This window comes from Stegodyphus dumicola, chromosome 8 (genome assembly GCF_044657685.1).
Source record: "Stegodyphus dumicola isolate Sdum_Otavi_A_Nest chromosome 8, ASM4465768v1".
In the NCBI taxonomy this organism is placed as follows: domain Eukaryota; kingdom Metazoa; phylum Arthropoda; class Arachnida; order Araneae; family Eresidae; genus Stegodyphus; species Stegodyphus dumicola.
Window position 1 is genome coordinate 126,883,287 of NC_140775.1, and position 18,628 is coordinate 126,901,914.

Genomic DNA, 18,628 nt, shown 5'->3' on the forward strand with positions numbered 1-18,628 from the left:
ATTAGTTAAAAGTAGCTCTTTTTATTCTCTATGCGAATCAAATCTCTCAGATGCCAAAGTTATCTTTTAGATTTATAGGATTATTTAACTCACGTATACAGAAGTGTGTTTCGTTTCTTTTTACTGCTGGTTGCCTGTAAATTTTAAATTCTACTGTTTTCAGTAGCAAAGAATTCACATATAAAAATTTTAAGCCCATGATGTGTTGATTTGCTACTCTTGATTTAGATGTGATGAGAATTATTACCACCACTAATATTTCTGAGGCTTTTAGGAAGAAAATAGGTTAAATTATATTAGGAATTAGTTTCCTTCGTTGGTAGGTTTCAGTCGAATATATTTTGTCATACCTTATTTCGGTGGTTTTGCTTTATGTGGCATTGATGTTTTCTGAAACATCTAGAAAATGCTATGTGAATAGTTCACACTCTGTAAATGCCTTTTGCAGCTCTTAATTAGCTGAATTCAGTAATTGTTGCATATTAATTATATGTGATGGAAAATTTCGAAGATTAGATATTTATCCATCTTGATGAAGTCGGTTGGATATGACTTCCTTTAATTATTTTTACACCAAGATTTTGGAAGAGTACTAATGTATGCTTTTAAAAATTTCATCTTATTTTGTATGTTTCTGTTCCGTTTTATCGTATTTACCACTTAATGTAATCACATTTGTCCGTAATATTTAATGAGAAGAAAAAATGCGTATTTGAACAATATTTTTGAAGAATTCAAACTCACCTCAGAAGTAAGTAATATTAGTTAAAAATAGCTCGCTTTATTTTCCGTGAGAATCTTTCAGATGCCAAAATTATCTTTTAGGTTTATAAATTTATTTAACTCACTATTCTTGCAGAGTAATTATATGTGATTATATTATTATATGTTCTTGTTGGAATCAGTTGGATATGATTTTCTTTGATTATTTTTAGACCAATGTTTGTTTCTGTAGATTTCGTGTATACAATCTCTATGTATATCTTGTAGTGTATGCAAAGTACTCAACTTGCAAGTGTGCAAACCTGTCATTTGAATACTTATTTTCTTTACTCACATAAGTTTAGAATCCCATGTAGCTGACGATTAACAAGCACATGTCTAAATCTTTAATAGTGATGTGTTTGTAATTATAATGATAAACATAGAGTAATATTTTGAGTGACAAATTTGTATAAGACAGCCCTACGCTCTAAATAATGTTACAGTTGCGTATTATGCATTTGTCTGATGTATAATTGAATGATGAATATTTTTTAGTTTTGCATAGTTTTTCTAAGTTTTAGAATAATTCTCGTGTACATGAATATTATATTTGTGCATTTTCTATGATGAAATAATAGTTGATTCGTGTTGCCTATAATAGTTTGGCAAATCAAAAGGATGACAATGATCTTATAATTGGAAATCAAACCAGGGAACTTGTAAATTCTTTGAAAGATCATGAGGAAAAAGAGTTTTTTCAGTGTTAGAAAGTACTTTTCCTCAGCCTGTGATTACATTGTAAGGAAGTTTCCGTTGCAAAATGAAGTTCTTTTAAATGCTGAAGTGGCAAATTTGAAACAAATTGAAAATCCATCTTTTGAAAAGATTCATTTTTTTATTGATAAATTTCCATTTTTGTTAACAATTAAAGAAAATGAATGCCATAATGATGCTTTAGATGAACTACAGAACCAATTTTCTGCTGCACAGTTTGAAGACTTATGAAAATATGATAGACTAGCAAGAGTTTTAAGTGCTATTCTCGTAATTCCACGCAGTAATGCTGAGTGCGAGAGAGTCTTCGGTGTTAGGAAGAAAAACAAAACTGTGTTTCGTTCTTCACATTCACCAAAAACTCTAGAAAACATTTTAATTGCTAAATGTTGTGAGGAAACTAATTGTTATGACAGGAAATTTTCCAAAGAATTTTTGGCTAAAGCCAAAAAATGCACTCTAAATTCATTGCAATAATTTTTTTGTGCAACATTAAGTTCTTGTTTTATGTTTCCTAATAAATTTTTTAGTTACTACTTAATTGAGATTTACTAATGTAAGTACAATTTTCGTTTTTCTATTTGTATAAATTATTTTTTTAATGTCAAAAGCAGGATATTAATTCTTCGTGTTCTTCTGAATTTTGGAGAAATTTTCTGAATTTTTATCTTTAGAGGTTGGCAGGTATGTAAAAGGAATGGTATCTGCTTACAGTGAATGTAATGTAATTAACAGATCTCGTTATTTAAGGTGCCCGTGGTTTTATTATTTGTCGATGAATTTTGTAACAAGAATTGCTTTCTTTACAAATTCCCTATTTACTCTTATTCCCACTGAACTATATGCTTTTTTATTTCCTTGTACAAAATAAAAGGAGTATTGTAATCATGAAATGTTTTCAGGTGTCATATTTCAACGAAAATTATGTACGCTGCACCAAAAGAAAAAAAAGGACAGTTCTATTATCTCCCATTCTACTGGGCCGATTGAAGAAATTCAATTTGCGTTTTTCATGTCTCGGAAGTGCAACTTAAGGTAATATATATTAGATTTGTATATAGCGTTGTTCTAATATAGGTATTTTGACACAAAATCAGATTTTTTTCTGAAATGGCATGCCAAGTTTTGGAAAATCGTATGAATAGTTTTAAAAAGTTAGTCCTCAAAATTTTAGCTTCTCAGTGTTAATTGAATTTGATATACACCATGTTTCAAAAAGAATATACATATTACAAAGTGTTTATTTTGTCCAAACTTCCATAACTGCACCTCGGCTCTGCTATTGGCGAAACGAATACATAGTTTGTATTAATAGCTGCTAGATGTCAGTTGTCTTCTGTTTTGCGTGGTAACCACCACATGTTTAAAATGGCTACTCCGCAGCAGAAATCATTTTGTATTCTCGAGTTTGTGGAGTGCAATTCCGTGATTACAGTGCAAAGACGTTTCAAGTTGAGGTACCAAAGAGATCCTCTGAATGGGTGGAACATTCGCAGATGGCATCACCAATTTTATAAATACAGGATGTGTATGTAAAGGAAAGAGTCCTGGCTGCCCTCGTTGTTCCCGACGAAAATTCAAACTGCTTTCCAATGTAGTCCTTCAAAAACAACTCGTGCCAATCGAGAGTTACAACTGCCTACAACAACAATTTGGCACGTTTTGAGACGTCGGTTGGTTATGAAGCCATACAAGTTACATGCTCTGCGTCCTGATGACAAATGCAAACGTGTGGAATTTTGTAATGAGATTATTGATGCTATTGATAATGTTAATACTTTCACACAACACATCGTGTTCAGTGCTGAAGCGACCTTTCATGTTAGTGGTCATGTAAACAAACACAGTGTTCGAATTTGGGGCTTACAGCGAATATAATGTAATTAATAGATCTTGTTATTTAAGGTGTCCATGCTTTTATTATTTGTGGATTCAATGGCTACAGAACCCACATACAGCCATTGAACATGTACAAGATTCGCCCAAAATGAATGTAAACAAACAATATGTTCAAATTTGGGGCTTACAGCAAACGTAATGTAATTAACAAATCTCATTATTTAAGGTGCCCATGCTTTTATTATTTGTGAATGGATTTGTGGGTTGAATGGCTACAGAACCCACATGCAGCCATTGAACATGTACGAGATTTGCCCAAAATCAATGTGTTTTGTGCGATATCCCGATTATCTGTTTAAAGTCCATTCTTTGATGGAAACACAGTAAATGGGCAGCAGTATCTGGCTATGTTACAAAACTGGTTGTTTCCAAGGCTGCATGGAGACAACTTCATTTTTCAACAAGACGAGGCACTTCCTCACTGGTGTCGTCAAGTGCGTGATTATCTGAATGAAACTCTACCGAACCATTGGATTGGTCATCAAGGAGCTGGTAACTTAGCATGTCTCAGCTGGCCTCCATGGTCACCGGATTTGACACCCTGTGACTTCTTCCTGTGGAGTTTCATTTAAGACAACGTTTATGTATCACTACTCCCACAGAACCTGAAAGAGGTGAAGAACCGGATCTGTACTGTCATAACATCAGTGACGAAGGACATGCTTGCCCAAGTATGGGATGAGTTTGAGTATCGATGTGATATTTTTCATGTCACTGATGGAGGACATATTGAACATCTGTAATTCGAACTTGAGAGGTTCGTACATGTGTGTGTAAATTTTCATATTCGTATATCATATAGTTTTAAATATGCATTCGAAATACGTATATTCTTTTTGAAATACGATATATATTTATTAATATCTTTTTTATTAAACTTACCTGATTCCTTCTTCCAGAATTTGAGATTTAGATTTATTCCAAATAATATTCCTACATTTTTTTATAATTTAATTTTAAAATTAGTATTTTTAAATTTTCACCATCATCTTAAATTAGATGTATTTCTAACCATACCTGCAAAAATGTAGTTTTTTATTCAAAATTTCATAGGATATAATATGTGAATTTACATAGTGGTACATTTTGAAATTTGGCATATTTGTTATAAGCAACAATAATGCCGGTTTACGGCACCTTGACTTCCCCCCTTCTCTTTTACAATGAAAAAAGAAAAATAGGTTGTTATTAAGAAGCCACAAAGTGAATTATTCTGGCGCAAACTAAAAAAAAAAAAAAAAATTGCGCCAAGATAAGTTTTCAAATTTCTCCATAAATCTCGAACAAAATTTAATATCTAGGCATAATTTGAGTCGTAAAATTGAACTACAGAAAAAATTTATATGTTATTTTAGAAAGTCTAATTTTGTGTCAAAATACCTATATTAGAACAGTGCTATATATAAATGTAATCTTAAGTTGTGCTTTCAAGACATGAGAAATGCAGTTTGAATTTCTGCAATCGGCCCTGTAGAACTGTCCCCCCCCCCTTTTTTTTTTTGCCCAGTGTACCTTGCATAACACATTAACAAATATTCTCAGAATATTGAAATTTTGTATATAGGGCTGCTATAACATGTAGTTGTGCACTTCCTATTTTGAAATGTAATTTGGCCACACCAAAAGTATATACTTATGCATATATACACCCCTCTGTTAAATTTCAGTCGCTATATCTGTATTTAGTAGTATAAACTTTTCATATCTGTTTCAGTGTATGACAGTTCTTGGTGACACCCCTCTGTTACTCAGCTCAGTGAGCTTCTTTCTTTCCCCCCCCCATTCTTATATGTTGGTAAATTGTGTATTTGTTGCTTAAAGGTAATTGAATTATGTTCTGATCATCCGGTTAAGGATTTTATGTCTTAAGTTAATCTGCATGCAGTAGTTGTAGAATTATTATAGATTCAAGCCTCACCTCATAAATATCGAAGTTAAAATAAAATGTATAAAAATATTTTAACTCTCATCAATGAAATAAGAAATTCATAATGAAAAATTCTAAAGAAAATTTGTCATCATTAACAGAACTAAAATCGATAAGGACAACGAAAATAAAAATTTCTGACTTGAGATCTCTAAATTCGTTTAGATTTATTTTACAGGCATAACTTGTTTTCACAAATAGAATTCTGATTTATCTAAAGCAAATGAGAAATGTCATTCTATCAATTTGTGTCATGTATAGCAGTGGTATTTAAACTTTATGATGATGCAATCGCAATCAGAGTGTGGACCCTTAGGTATATGCCATCAGTTCAGTTTTTTTAGAATTTTTATCCAACTTGTGACACCAATTTAAATTTTTGTGACCTCCCATAATTTGAATACCACTGATGGTATATAGTGAAGGTTTGGTTTTAGAAATGTGTGTAATTCACAAATGTATGCATTCCACACAAACTATTTGTAATTTCTGACATGGATTATAATTATTAAGTATTTGTATTATGTTTCATAGCTCCAATTATATATAGTTGTTGGGGTGCAACATGTTCTTACATGAATTACTAATCATTGGAAAGAAATGAATTTTCAGAAATAAAATGTAGATAGTAACATCCATGCGTTTTTCTGTAATATTTTATTACATTTTTTAATAAGATAATTTTTTCTTTTGTAGGCTAAACAGTGGGGTGCTACGCAAGGAAGGTGGCCCAAAAAAAGTGCTGAATTCCTGCTGCAGTTGTTAAGGAATGCGGAGAGCAATGCTGATTATAAAGGATTGGATGTTGATCGTCTTGTTATTGAACATATTCAGGTTAATAGGGCCCCAAAGATGAGACGAAGAACTTACAGAGCTCATGGTCGAATTAATCGTGAGTAACATTAGCAAAATTTTAGATATGTTTTACTTCTTTTTTAGAGTACCTACTAATGCCTTCTGTCAAAATTAGATCTTTTTTGATGATTAAAATTTAAAAAATATTTGTTATAAAAATGCCATTTGCTTTTGTGTTCTGTAACATTATACAAGTATGAAATAGTAATAATGTATTAACAACTACTGGGGCTTTGATCCTAGCAAGGTCTAATAAATCTCAAACTCAAATTTCAGTTGCTATATCTGTATTTAGTAGTATAAACTTTTCATATCTGTTTCAGTGTATGACGGTTCTTGGTAAAAGTTGCCTTCTGTTAGCTCCTCTCATCAAGATTTAATGGAATTTGTACATTTTACAAATGTGGTCACGTTTCCTTAACACTTTACCGACCGATTACCTAATAATCGCTTTTTCTTGGGGCTACTTAAAAATAGCCTATCGATCGGTAGCTGTGGCAATAAACAATTGCCATTTGCTATATCATCTGCATTTTATTAGTAGTATTTAGGTACATTGGTCACTTGCGTTAAGTGTGTTGCTTCGTGAAATCCCACATTTTCACACCATTTTTTAAAAATTTACCGTTTGCAATGAGCGAAAAAATGGTACTGGAAAGTTTTATTTACATGATTTATCAGATTGTTCTGACAGTTATTCAGGACAGGGAGAATCTGCAGCTGAGCAGCCGGTCGAACGTGCGTGTGCTGTTGAACCACTAGCAGTCGGTAAAGTGTTAAGATGTGTTTCATAATTTTTCCCTTAATCCTTTTGTGCCCATACAAAACAGCAACTCAAGACATTTTTTCCTAAAAAATTGGATGAATTTCTTACGTCTAACTTAAAATGATTTCACATACAATTTAAACAAATATAACAGTTCTTTTATGTCTAAAGATATTTGTGGTTCTGCTACTCTTTCGCTGAACACAAATGGTGTTCTTTGAATTTTGCACATGTTATTCATTCTAAATTTTCTGTCTATTCTGCAGAATCACATTCACTATCTGTTACTTTATATTTCGCCTTGCATCTCTTTCTTCATCACTATCCTCATGACTCCATTCGTCTTATCGACAAGTGCCTACTAGCAGATGAGCGGTAAAGTCTCTGAACCCTAGTAGTTCAGTCTGAGGTTCGAATCACTGCGTGGGCATTTTCATGATTTTCCTCATGTGTAACGTGTATACAAGCCAGTTCCCCTAGAAAGTATTCCACAAAGGCATCCGTCCCCTCAGGCAGATAGCCCCTGAGGCTTTGCTGTAATCACATTAAACCAAACCTATCGTGAAGTAGCCTATGCATAGACATAACATTGTTCTTCATCAGCAAGAAATTGAACTCATCTTCATTTTAACTGATGCCTTCATTGTATTCCATGTTGGGCTCTTTGGAAATATTCCTGTTGCATCGATTATCCAGTTCGAACTAACGTAGAATACACATATATAATGGTAAATCTAAAAAAGGTATTTAAGGTTAAAGATTGGCAGTTTATGTGCATGTATTGTTAAATACACTTAGGAAGCAATATTGCACAAACCAAGCCTAAATGAACACTGTTACCCCTCAAATTATCACATCAAATTGAGTGGTGATGAAGAGTCACCTTTGAGTACAGAAGGTTAAGTGCGTTTTTATTATCAAGAAGTTTGAACTTTCTTGTTATTTTATAAGCTTTTATTTAGCTCACTCTTGGTGCTTGTCGCTATGGTTAAAAGATGGTCATCGATTTTTCAAACTGCTTCACGATAAGATGTAGAACTCAAACTTTGTACATACACTTCTTGTGGATGTAGTGTCACGATTTTGATTTTTGGAGGATTAGATTTTTTTTTTTTATTTATTTATTTATTTAAAGTTGAAACGATTTTTTGCAAATATTAACAAATAAAATGAGAATCTCAGAATATTATTTGCACCATAAGACATAGTGGAGGACTAAAATGTCAAAGAGGTTAACTAAAAATGTGGCTACTAGCCCTGGCATTTGTTGTGGTTGTAAGTAATTTCTTTCATATTATTAAGTATTTATAAAGTTATTACTGGATTCTGAATCTAAATTTGTTTATTATAACAGTAACGCAAAATATAGTTCATAAGTTCTTTATCAGTTTTATGCGGTAAAATTTTCAAAATTTAGTTTTAAAAAATTTATGCAAGCAGTTTATCTTTTATTATCTCATTTTAAAGTATTTTGTATTGTTTAAATTCAGCTCTTGAACCCGAAAAGTTGCAGGTTCTGTTTTAAATTACTTCTGGTAACGGGTTTAAAAATGCACATTTTTATGCTATCTGTTATTAATGGGGAATGATTTATGTATGTTAATCTGCAAAGTTACAATCGCTCTAGATGGGTAATTGCTGAGAAATTATTTTATCCATGATGACATGAAACGACGGTCTGCTGATATATAATGAATGACCATGTTTCTTCTGATTTCCATTAAAGTTATTTAATTCACCAGTCTAATGTAATTCATGTAATAGACAATATTAGATAGCATATTTACTGTATGTTTTTAAATATTTATTCAGTTGGTAAATATTTTATTTTTCCTCTTAGATTAGTGATAGTTTGTTTATCACCAAATACTTTTTTAGTTGTAAAACATAAAAATTCCCGACAATTACTCAACTTTTTATGAAGAAAATGTTTTGAGAAAAGTTTGAAATTTTCATCTTTGTAAATTAATATTCTTGTTTCGAATCAGTTATGAACCATTTGCCTTTTGTTATTAAAAACTTTCATATTTTTCAAGCTTCATGCATATTTCTACTGAGTAAGAATAAAGTCTGATCTGTACATTATCAACCTTTATGTATTTGATTTTAAGTATAGTACAAAGTCCGAAATCCGAACTTGTCGGGATTAAAAATGTGAAATCGGGATTTATGAAATAATAAAGTATTCATGATCTAAAGGGTATCAAAATTTGCAAATAAATAAAGCTTAATATTTATTTATTAACTTTTTTTTAATGCAAGCTATTTTAAGTTGCTTCGTATTTTGTGGTCTTTAATTCTATAGACAGACATAATCTCTTGTTTAGTTATATTGTTGAAGTCCTGTAACTGCAGTTTCGAAAATTCTGATTAACTTGTCAATCGAAATTTCTGGATTTCAAAAACTTTCTGTAGCTGTATTTTCTGGATCTAGAACCATACTACAGATATTGCCATTCATGATATGAAAACGTCTTTTACATCATCTTCATTTATTACCGCTTCACCACATTTCTTTACAAAACCTATTAATTGGAAAATTTCACCATTTTGCGATATCCGAAAATCTTAAAAATTAGCAGCTATCATCATCAAAGTTAGCTAGCCTTCATTATACATATTTGGTTCATGAGTTTGGTGACTAACGACAAGTTGTTCCGTTTAATTTTATCTTGCTTCTATCGCGCACAGAGACAATTAAGCCTGAATTGTATTAGTTTAGTTATTTATTATATTTATGTCTATTTCTTGCACATGCTTAACGCTTATCAGAGTTCTGAATAAATAAATCCCCCCCCATGTATTTAAGCCTTATTGATAGCTAATATTTTACTGACTGTGTAGGTCCTAAATTCTGAAATTTGATGCGGCCATATGAGCTCTGGGCCTGGTTCTTAGTTTATGTGAATAACAAATCAGTTATTCTTAATGCAAAAAGCCCTAAATGTAATCTTTGGGTCTATGAATATCATCAACATTGGTAATTTTTCCTCTTCAATTTTTTAGTGTATTTAACTTAAATCTGTAATCGCCAAGCATAATATCAACAGAAAAGGTTACCACACTCCTTTATTATTCGCCAAGTTGGCATCAGATCAACGATGTATCTATGTGGAATGTTTCGGTTTGTGATGTGTGCCGAAAACAGATACACAGTCACGGAGACAAATTAACGATCGTACAAATTTATGCTAAAATGATTGTTTCTTCAATAACAAGGTATTTTATTTAGTGTCAAAGTAAAATTAAGAATTAGGACTCTCCAGATGTTTTATTATGCACGGAGGGGGAATGAAATGCACATGCCTAAAGCCTATAAGATCTTTAATTTTGAGGTCCGGATTTTAGATCATTCCGGGACAGGGAAGCTTTTTGTTGGTTGTGCATTAGCACTGAAGGCGTAATGAGTAAGTTTCCTCAAGCACAGAATTAAAGAATCAAGTCAAAAGATTAACTACGAAATATTTATTTAATAAAATAGGATAATTTTGCTTCACTGAAGCATAACAAAATGTAATAATTTTCAAGGATATTAAAACACTGAAGTATTCAAAAGAATAACTTACAGAGAATCATCATCAGTACTAAATATCATCAGGCTTACCTATATTATGCAATAAGAAAAAATAAACAGGAATATGCTTTGCCATTGTACCTGAAAGAGAAGAAAGTACTACTAGATTAGACTTTTGGCCAGGTACAAGTGGGTGAAAATCAAATTATTCTGCATTGCACACGAGCTTTACTTTCTCCCGCCAATATATACCTTGGTGCACGTTCGTTTCGTATGCCTTTCGAGTTTCATTATGCAAAATACCTAAATTTATGCTAACACTTTTGCCAAACATCTCTTATCCAGAATTTCATGCCTGTGTTGTCCATGTATTCTTTCTACTGAATATGAATGAAAACGCTATTGAAAGATTACATTTCAGCATGATCTTTGTTTTCAAAATAATCATGCGTTTTCATTTTGTACCAAAAATGAGACTAAATCTATGTATATTAATGAAATCAGTTCGATATAACTTCCTCTGATTATTTTTACACCAAGAGTTGTTTCTGTAGATTTCATGTATGCAATCTCAATATATATAATGGAAGAACTGTACTTTCTTGTTATCCCTGTCGAGTTTTTGGGTATGTTTCGTAGTTTATGCAAAGTACTCAATTTGCAAGACTGCAAACCTGTCGTTGAATACTTGTATGTTTATGTGCTGCGTATTTAACTATCATTTTGCAGTACAGTATTTCTGAGTTTTAAGATTATAAATATCAGCAATACAGATTTTTTTTCTCTATTCCTCCCCCCCCCCCAAAAAAAATCCTTTTATTATTTATAAACAGAAAGGTTCTATATAAGGGTGCTAAAAATGTACTTTTCTGGAGGGTTTTAGGAAAAGTTTCAGTAAAGTTTTTTTTCTTTTTACACATTTTATTTAGAGAAAATGCTACTTTCATGCTAAATGCGCAAGAATAAAATTCTGTGTTTTATGATTTATTTTTATAATTACCTTTATGTTTGCTTTCATGATGATTGACATGAGTCAGTTCTGCTACTGAGTTCTCTAGTGAAGATGTTGTTATTCTGAGAAGCAATTAAATGTATCATTTTTAATTTGAAAAACCGCATTATGTTAATTCTAGCCATGAGTTGTATTTTCTTTCTTTGCTGGAGTATAGAATTCTGTGTAGCTAATGATGATTTACAAGCATATGTCTGAATCTTTTATGGTGAGATTATTTAACTGAAGCTCTTAAGACATATAGTACATAATTAATATTAATTTTTCTGTAGTATAATGATAACCGTAAAATTTTCATGAATTGATTCAGTGACTAATTTATGTTAGACTGGTCCTGTGGTCTAAATAATTTGTTACAGTTGCATGATATATCTTTTAGTTCAACGTAGCTTTGTGGGTTTTTTTTTTTTTTTTTTTTTATTTTTTTTTTTTTTTAATTCTTAGGATTTTTTTCTCTTTTTTTAGACTACTGTATGTTTTATATGAACCTTGTTATGTTTATAAAAATCCCCTGTACATGAATGATATATTTGTGCATTTCCTATGATGACGTAATAGTTCAGCTGAAAATAATGCTGACTTGTTTTCTTATTTGTCTTTCGCTCCTAACTGAGGTGTAATGCACATATATTTTCATAGACCTATTTGCATATTTGAACAATATTTGCGAAGAGTTCACACTCGCCTCAAAAGTAATATTAGTTAAAAGTAGCTCTTTTTATTCTCCATGCGAATCAAATCTCTCAGATGCCAAAGTTATCTTTTAGATTTATAGAATTATTTAATTCACGTATACAGAAGTGTGTTTCGTTTCTTTTTACTGCTGGTTGCCTGTAAATTTTAAATTCTACCGTTTTCAGTAGCAAAGAATTCACATATAAAAATTTTAAGCCCATGATGCGTTGATTTGCTACTCTTGATTTAGATGTGATGAGAATTATTACCACCACTAATATTTCTGAGGCTTTTAAAAAGAAAATGGGTTAAATTATATTAGGAAATCGTTTCCTTCATGGGTAGGTTTCAGTCGAATATATCTTTTCATACATTATTTTGGTGTGTTTCCTTTATGTGCCACTGATATTTTCTAAAGCTTCTAGAAAATGGCATATTGATCGTTTATATTTTGTAAATGGCTGATGCAGTACTAAAATTTTCAGGTCTAATGTAAAATTTTTTAATTATTCATGTACTGATACTGTTCCTTAGTTCAGTATTCTTGCTTTTATGATTGTGAGTTGATTAAGCTCTTTAATTTTGTAATTAGAGTTTTTAATTTAACTGCCCCCCATAGTGTTCGAAGGTTTATGATTGTGTGTTTTTCTGGGGGGAAGGCAAAACTTGTTCCTTATGAAACCTGAAGCAGCCAAACCATATTGTATATGTTCAGAGATATTAAGCTTCGTATTTTTAGTACATAAACGTGCCTCATTAAATGTGTCCAAAAATTTAAGTTGCGTATCGCATACATCGAGAAGAAAGAACATTTAATTGGAAGAAAACATCGAGGTATAAATTTAGATTGTCATTATGAAACTCAAGAAGATTCCTTTTGTGATGTTTTAAGTGATTGAACCCTTATCCTTCTGGTTTGTTCCTTTCATATATAAAGCTTGTTTATAGTACTAAACTCATTTTATCACATAAGTATATAAGCAACATAAATCTAAAAGTTAGATACTGAATATTTAGTTACTTATTGTTTATAAATATTTAAAATCCTAAGCTTCTTGGCTACACTATTAATAGCATGTAAATGTTTTAATAAATTTTGCTAATTTTAAATACATGGCAATGATGTTTTAGAATTTCTTCACCTGATCTAAACTGAAGAGTATAATTTAGCTGAGCTGTCTTTCATTCATTTTTTCCATGAATGGTTTTGTGAGATTTAAAACCTCTGTTAGTTGAATAAGACCAATTAGCAGAAATAGTTTTGAGTTTGCATAGTACATAGATATTTTCATGATTTTCCCATTGTATATTCTGTGTGGTAATAAGTTCTTTTAATTTATGATTGTAATTACCTTTATGTTTGCTTTCATGATGATTGACATGAGTCAGTTCTGCTACTGAGTTCTCTGGTGAAGATGTTCTTATTCTGAGAAGCAATTAAATGTATCATCTTTAGTTTGAAAAACCTCATTATGTTAATTCTAGCCCTGAGTTAAATTTTCCTTCCTCGCAGAAGTATAGAGTGCATGTAGCTAATGAAGATTAACAAGCATATGTCTGAATCTTTTATGGCGAGATTATTTAACTTAAGCTCTTAAGACATATAGTACGTAATTTATATTGATTTTTCTGTAGTATAATGAGAAGCATAAAATTTTCACGAATTGATTCAGTGACTAATTTATATAAGATTGGTCCTATGGTCTAAATAATTTGTTACAGTTGCATGATATATCTTTTAGTTCTACGTAGCTTTTTTTTTTTTAATTCTTAGTATTTCTTCCTCTTTTTTTAGACTACTGTATGTTTTATATGAACCTTGTTATGTTTATAAAAATCCCCTGTACATGAATGATATATTTGTGCATTTCCTATCATGATGTAATAGTTCAGCTGAAAATAATGCTGACTTGTTTTCTTATTTGTCTTTCGCTCCTAACTGAGGTGTAATGCACATATATTTTCATAGACCTATTTGCATATTTGAACAATATTTGCGAAGAGTTCACACTCGCCTCAAAAGTAATATTAGTTAAAAGTAGCTCTTTTTATTCTCTATGCGAAAATCTCTCAGATGCCAAAGTTATCTTTTAGATTTATAGGATTATTTAATTCACGTATACAGAAGTGTGTTTCGTTTCTTTTTACTGCTGGTTGCCTGTAAATTTTAAATTCTACTGTTTTCAGTAGCAAAGAATTCACATTTAAAAAATTTTAAGCCCATGATTCGTTGATTTGCTACTCTTGATTTAGATGTGATGAGAATTATTACCACCACTAATATTTCTGAGGCTTTTAAAAAGAAAATGTGTTAAATTATATTAGGAAATCGTTTCCTTCATGGGTAGGTTTCAGTCGAATATATCTTTTCATACATTATTAGTCCAAAGGGATTTGAATCGCGAAGGACTATTAGTTTCATTTTGGCATTTTGCGTCGGACTCATAAATGTCGGTTCACTTTTCAAACTGTTGCCACAAAATGTTAGAGTCCTGCATTATATTTGAAGAAATTAAATAATGAAAAATCTGCATAAATGTATGTATATTTCTCGTATTGTGATAAAACAACGGTACATAGAGTCATCGAATTTTGAATAACGTAATCCTCCAACGAATATGAGCATGTGGAAGACCAAATTTGAAATTTGTTTTATGATCGATTTCCTATTTTTTAAAACTTTGACGAATTTTTGATTAACAAACTCAAGGATTTCAAAGCGAGCAATGGCAACGTTGTGCAGAAAAAACATTTTTATCTCCAGCGCGTGAGTCTCTGTATTGGAAATTCTAAAGATATGCTCGTTTTAAAACTATTTTGCGATATTGCTGTTGCACTGGATCTTATGGTTTAAGTGCGAGGAACATGATATTTAATAAAGAAAGGTAACACACAAAATGTTAAAAAACGCCCCTTTGGACGTCATTTAAAATCTGAAACATTTCGTTTTTTTTTTTTTTATTTTTTATTTATTATTATTATTATTATTATTATTATTATTTTATTTTTATTTTGGTGTGTTTCCTTTATGTGCCACTGATATTTTCTAAAGCTTTTAGAAAATGGCATATTGATCGTTTATATTTTGTAAATGGCTGTTGCAGTACTAAAATTTTCAGGTATAATGTAAAATTTTTTAATTATTCATGTACTGATACTGTTCCTTAGTTCAGTATTCTTGCTTTTATGATTGTGAGTTGATTAAGCTCTTTAATTTTGTGGGAGATATTTTGTAATTAGAGTTTTTAATTTAACTGCCCCCCCATAGTGTTCGAAGGTTTATGATTGTGTCTTTTTCTGGGGGGAAGGCAAAACTTGTTCCTTATGAAACCTGAAGCAGCCAAACCATATTGTATATATTCAGAGATATTAAGCTTCGTATTTTTAGTACATAAACGTGCCTCATTAAATGTGTCCAAAAATTTAAGTTGCGTATCGCATACATCAAGAAGAAAGAACATTTAATTGGAAGAAAACATCGAGGTATAAATTTAGATTGTCATTATGAAACTCAAGAAGATTCCTTTTGTGATGTTTTAAGTGATTGAACCCTTATCCTTCTGGTTTGTTCCTTTCATATATAAAGCTTGTTTATAGTACTAAACTCATTTTATCACATAAGTATATAAGCAACATAAATCTAAAAGTTAGATACTAAATATTTAGTTACTTTTTGTTTATAAATATTTAAATTCCTAAGCTTCTTGGCTACACTATTAATAGCATATAAATGTTTTAATAAATTTTGCTAATTTTAAATACATGGCAATGATGTTTTAGAATTTCTTCACCTGATCTAAACTGAAGAGTATAGTTTAGCTGAGCTGTCTTTCATTCATTTTTTCCATGAATGGTTTTATGAGATTTAAAACTGGCTGTTAGTTGAATAAGACAGACAATTAGCGCAAATAGTTTTGAGTTTGCTTTGTACATAGATAATTTCATGATTTTCCCATTGTATATACTGTGTGGTAATAATTTCTTTAAAGTTATGATTGTAATTACCTTTACGTGTGCTTTCATGATGATTGACATGAGTCAGTTCTGCTACTGAGTTCTCTGATCAAGATGTTCTTATTCTGAGAAGCAATTAAATGTATCATCTTTAATTTGAAAAACCTCATTATGTTAATTCTATCCCTGAGTTGTATTTTCCTTCCTCGCAGAAGTATAGAATGCTGTGTAGCTAATAATGATTTACAAGCATATGTCTGAATCTTTTATGGCGAGATTATTTAACTGAAGCCCTTAAGACATATAGTACATAATTAATATTGATTTTTCTGTAGTGCAGTCAAAAGTCGTTAATCCGGACTCGTCGGGACTTCGGCAATTCCGGATTATAGATCATCAGTTTAAATCTCGTAAGATGGCATGTAGAAATTCTAAAATTAAAAATATGAAACCGTAATTGATGAAATAAAGAACAATTATGATCTAAAGGGTATCAAAATTTACAAAAAAAAAAAAAGCTTAATATTTATTTGTTTACTTTATTAAACATTTCTGTCAATGTAAGTTGTTTAAGTTGCTTCATTTTATGTGATAATACTTTCTCTTTAATTCTATAAAAAGACATAATTTCTTGTTCAGTTACTAAGTTCCGCTGTTCAAGTCCCGTTAATTGCTGTGCCGAGAATACCGACTAACTTGTCAATCGAAATTTTTTCATTTTCACTAACCTCTCTGTCACATTCTTCATGTCTTTATCCATTTTTTGCAGCAATTCCACTTTTTGTTTGTTGGACATCGAAACATACTTTCGTTTTGTAGATCCTTTGGAAGTTCCAGCGTCGGAAATTCTATTTGACATAATCGAAAGTTCAAGTTTACTTTTATAAAATTGCTCTTACAGTCTGCAAAAAATAATAAGCCTGATCCAATTCCAAGATTAAAGAACAACGCTATCTGCAACATTAACTGAAATAGATAATTAGATAATTTTAGCTTACACCGTCCGTTATACATTAAACGAGCTGGCGAAAACGTATTCTGCACTTGCGCACACGCATATGCGCAGTAGTCAAGGTCTTACGCGCACGCGTAAAACGCCTGTGCGCATGTGCCAACGCGGCGCATGCGCAGAAAGTTTTTAGCTTTGAGGTCCGGATTATAGATCATTCCGGATTATAGGTGTCCGAATTAACGACTTTTGACTGTATAATGATAACCATAAAATTTTCATGAATTGATTCAGTGACTAATTTATGTAAGACTGGTCCTATGGTCTAAATAATTTGTTACAGTTGCATGATATATCTTTTAGTTCAACGTAGCTTTGTGGGTTTTTTTTTTTTTTTTTTTTTTAATTCTTAGTATTTCTTCCTCTTTTTTTAGACTACTGTATGTTTTATATGAACCTTGTTATGTTTATAAAAATCCCCTGTACATGAATGATATATTTGTGCATTTCCTATGATGACATAATAGTTCAGCTGAAAATAATGCTGACTTGTTTTCTTATTTGTCTTTCGCTCCTAACTGAGGTGTAATGCACATATATTTTCATAGACCTATTTGCATATTTGAACAATATTTGCGAAGAGTTCACACTCGCCTCAAAAGTAATATTAGTTAAAATTAGCTCTTTTTATTCTCCATGCGAATCAAATCTCTCAGATGCCAAAGTTATCTTTTAGGTTTATAGAATTATTTAATTCACGTATACAGAAGTGTGTTTCATTTCTTTTTACTGCTGGTTGCCTGTAAATTTTAAATTCTACTGTTTTCAGTAGCAAAGAATTCACATATAAAAATTTTAAGCCCATGATGCGTTGATTTGCTACTCTTGATTTAGATGTGATGAGAATTATTACCACCACTAATATTTCTGAGGCTTTTAAAAAGAAAATGGGTTAAATTATATTAGGAAATCGTTTCCTTCATGGGTAGGTTTCAGTCGAATATATCTTTTCATACATTATTTTGGTGTGTTTCCTTTATGTGCCACTGATATTTTCTAAAGCTTCTAGAAAATGGCATATTGATCGTTTATATTTTGTAAATGGCTGATGCAGTACTAAAATTTTCAGGTCTAATGTAAAATTTTTTAATTATTCATGTACTGATACTGTTCCTTAGTTCAGTATTCTTGCTTTTATGATTGTGAGTTGATTAAGCTCTTTAATTTTGTGGGAGATATTTTGTAATTAGAGTTTTTAATTTAACTGCCCCCCCCCATAGTGTTTGAAGGTTTATGATTGTGTGTTTTTCTGGGGGGGAGGCAAAACTTGTTCCTTATGAAACCTGAAGCAGCCAAACCATATTGTATATGTTCAGAGATATTAAGCTTCGTATTTTTAGTACATAAACGTGCCTCATTAAATGTGTCCAAAAATTTAAGTAGCGTATCGCATACATCGAGAAGAAAGAACATTTAATTGGAAGAAAACATCGAGGTATAAATTTAGATTGTCATTATGAAACTCAAGAAGATTCCTTTTGTGATGTTTTAAGTGATTGAACCCTTATCCTTCTGGTTTGTTCCTTTCATATATAAAG

General features: G+C 31.2%; 1 protein-coding gene, 7 non-coding genes and 2 pseudogenes across 8 annotated transcripts in view; all 10 read left to right on the forward strand.

Annotated features, from left to right (window-relative positions):
- The window catches only part of RpL17 (ribosomal protein L17), a 56,586-nt gene that overhangs the window by 33,149 nt on the left and 4,809 nt on the right, over positions 1–18,628 (forward strand). Inside the window, exon 5 of the mRNA XM_085822389.1 lies at positions 6,002–6,197. Within this exon, the coding sequence (XP_085678515.1) occupies positions 6,002–6,197 (196 nt within the window). The remainder of the gene's footprint in view (positions 1–6,001; positions 6,198–18,628) is intronic.
- Positions 193–269, forward strand: LOC118179602 (small nucleolar RNA SNORD24). The gene has a single exon (XR_004756468.1). It is a non-coding gene; the product is annotated as a small nucleolar RNA SNORD24 (small nucleolar RNA).
- Positions 11,987–12,073, forward strand: LOC118179605 (small nucleolar RNA snR60/Z15/Z230/Z193/J17). Its single transcript, XR_004756471.2, has one exon. It is a non-coding gene; the product is annotated as a small nucleolar RNA snR60/Z15/Z230/Z193/J17 (small nucleolar RNA).
- Positions 12,342–12,418, forward strand: LOC118179603 (small nucleolar RNA SNORD24). The gene has a single exon (XR_004756469.1). It is a non-coding gene; the product is annotated as a small nucleolar RNA SNORD24 (small nucleolar RNA).
- LOC118179601 (small nucleolar RNA SNORD36) lies at positions 13,242–13,306 on the forward strand (annotated as a pseudogene).
- LOC146995953 (small nucleolar RNA snR60/Z15/Z230/Z193/J17) lies at positions 13,992–14,078 on the forward strand. Its single transcript, XR_015042909.1, has one exon. It is a non-coding gene; the product is annotated as a small nucleolar RNA snR60/Z15/Z230/Z193/J17 (small nucleolar RNA).
- On the forward strand, positions 14,345–14,421 carry LOC146995954 (small nucleolar RNA SNORD24). Its single transcript, XR_015042915.1, has one exon. It is a non-coding gene; the product is annotated as a small nucleolar RNA SNORD24 (small nucleolar RNA).
- Positions 15,891–15,955, forward strand: LOC118179611 (small nucleolar RNA SNORD36; annotated as a pseudogene).
- Positions 17,534–17,620, forward strand: LOC118179607 (small nucleolar RNA snR60/Z15/Z230/Z193/J17). Its single transcript, XR_004756473.2, has one exon. It is a non-coding gene; the product is annotated as a small nucleolar RNA snR60/Z15/Z230/Z193/J17 (small nucleolar RNA).
- Positions 17,889–17,965, forward strand: LOC118179604 (small nucleolar RNA SNORD24). Its single transcript, XR_004756470.1, has one exon. It is a non-coding gene; the product is annotated as a small nucleolar RNA SNORD24 (small nucleolar RNA).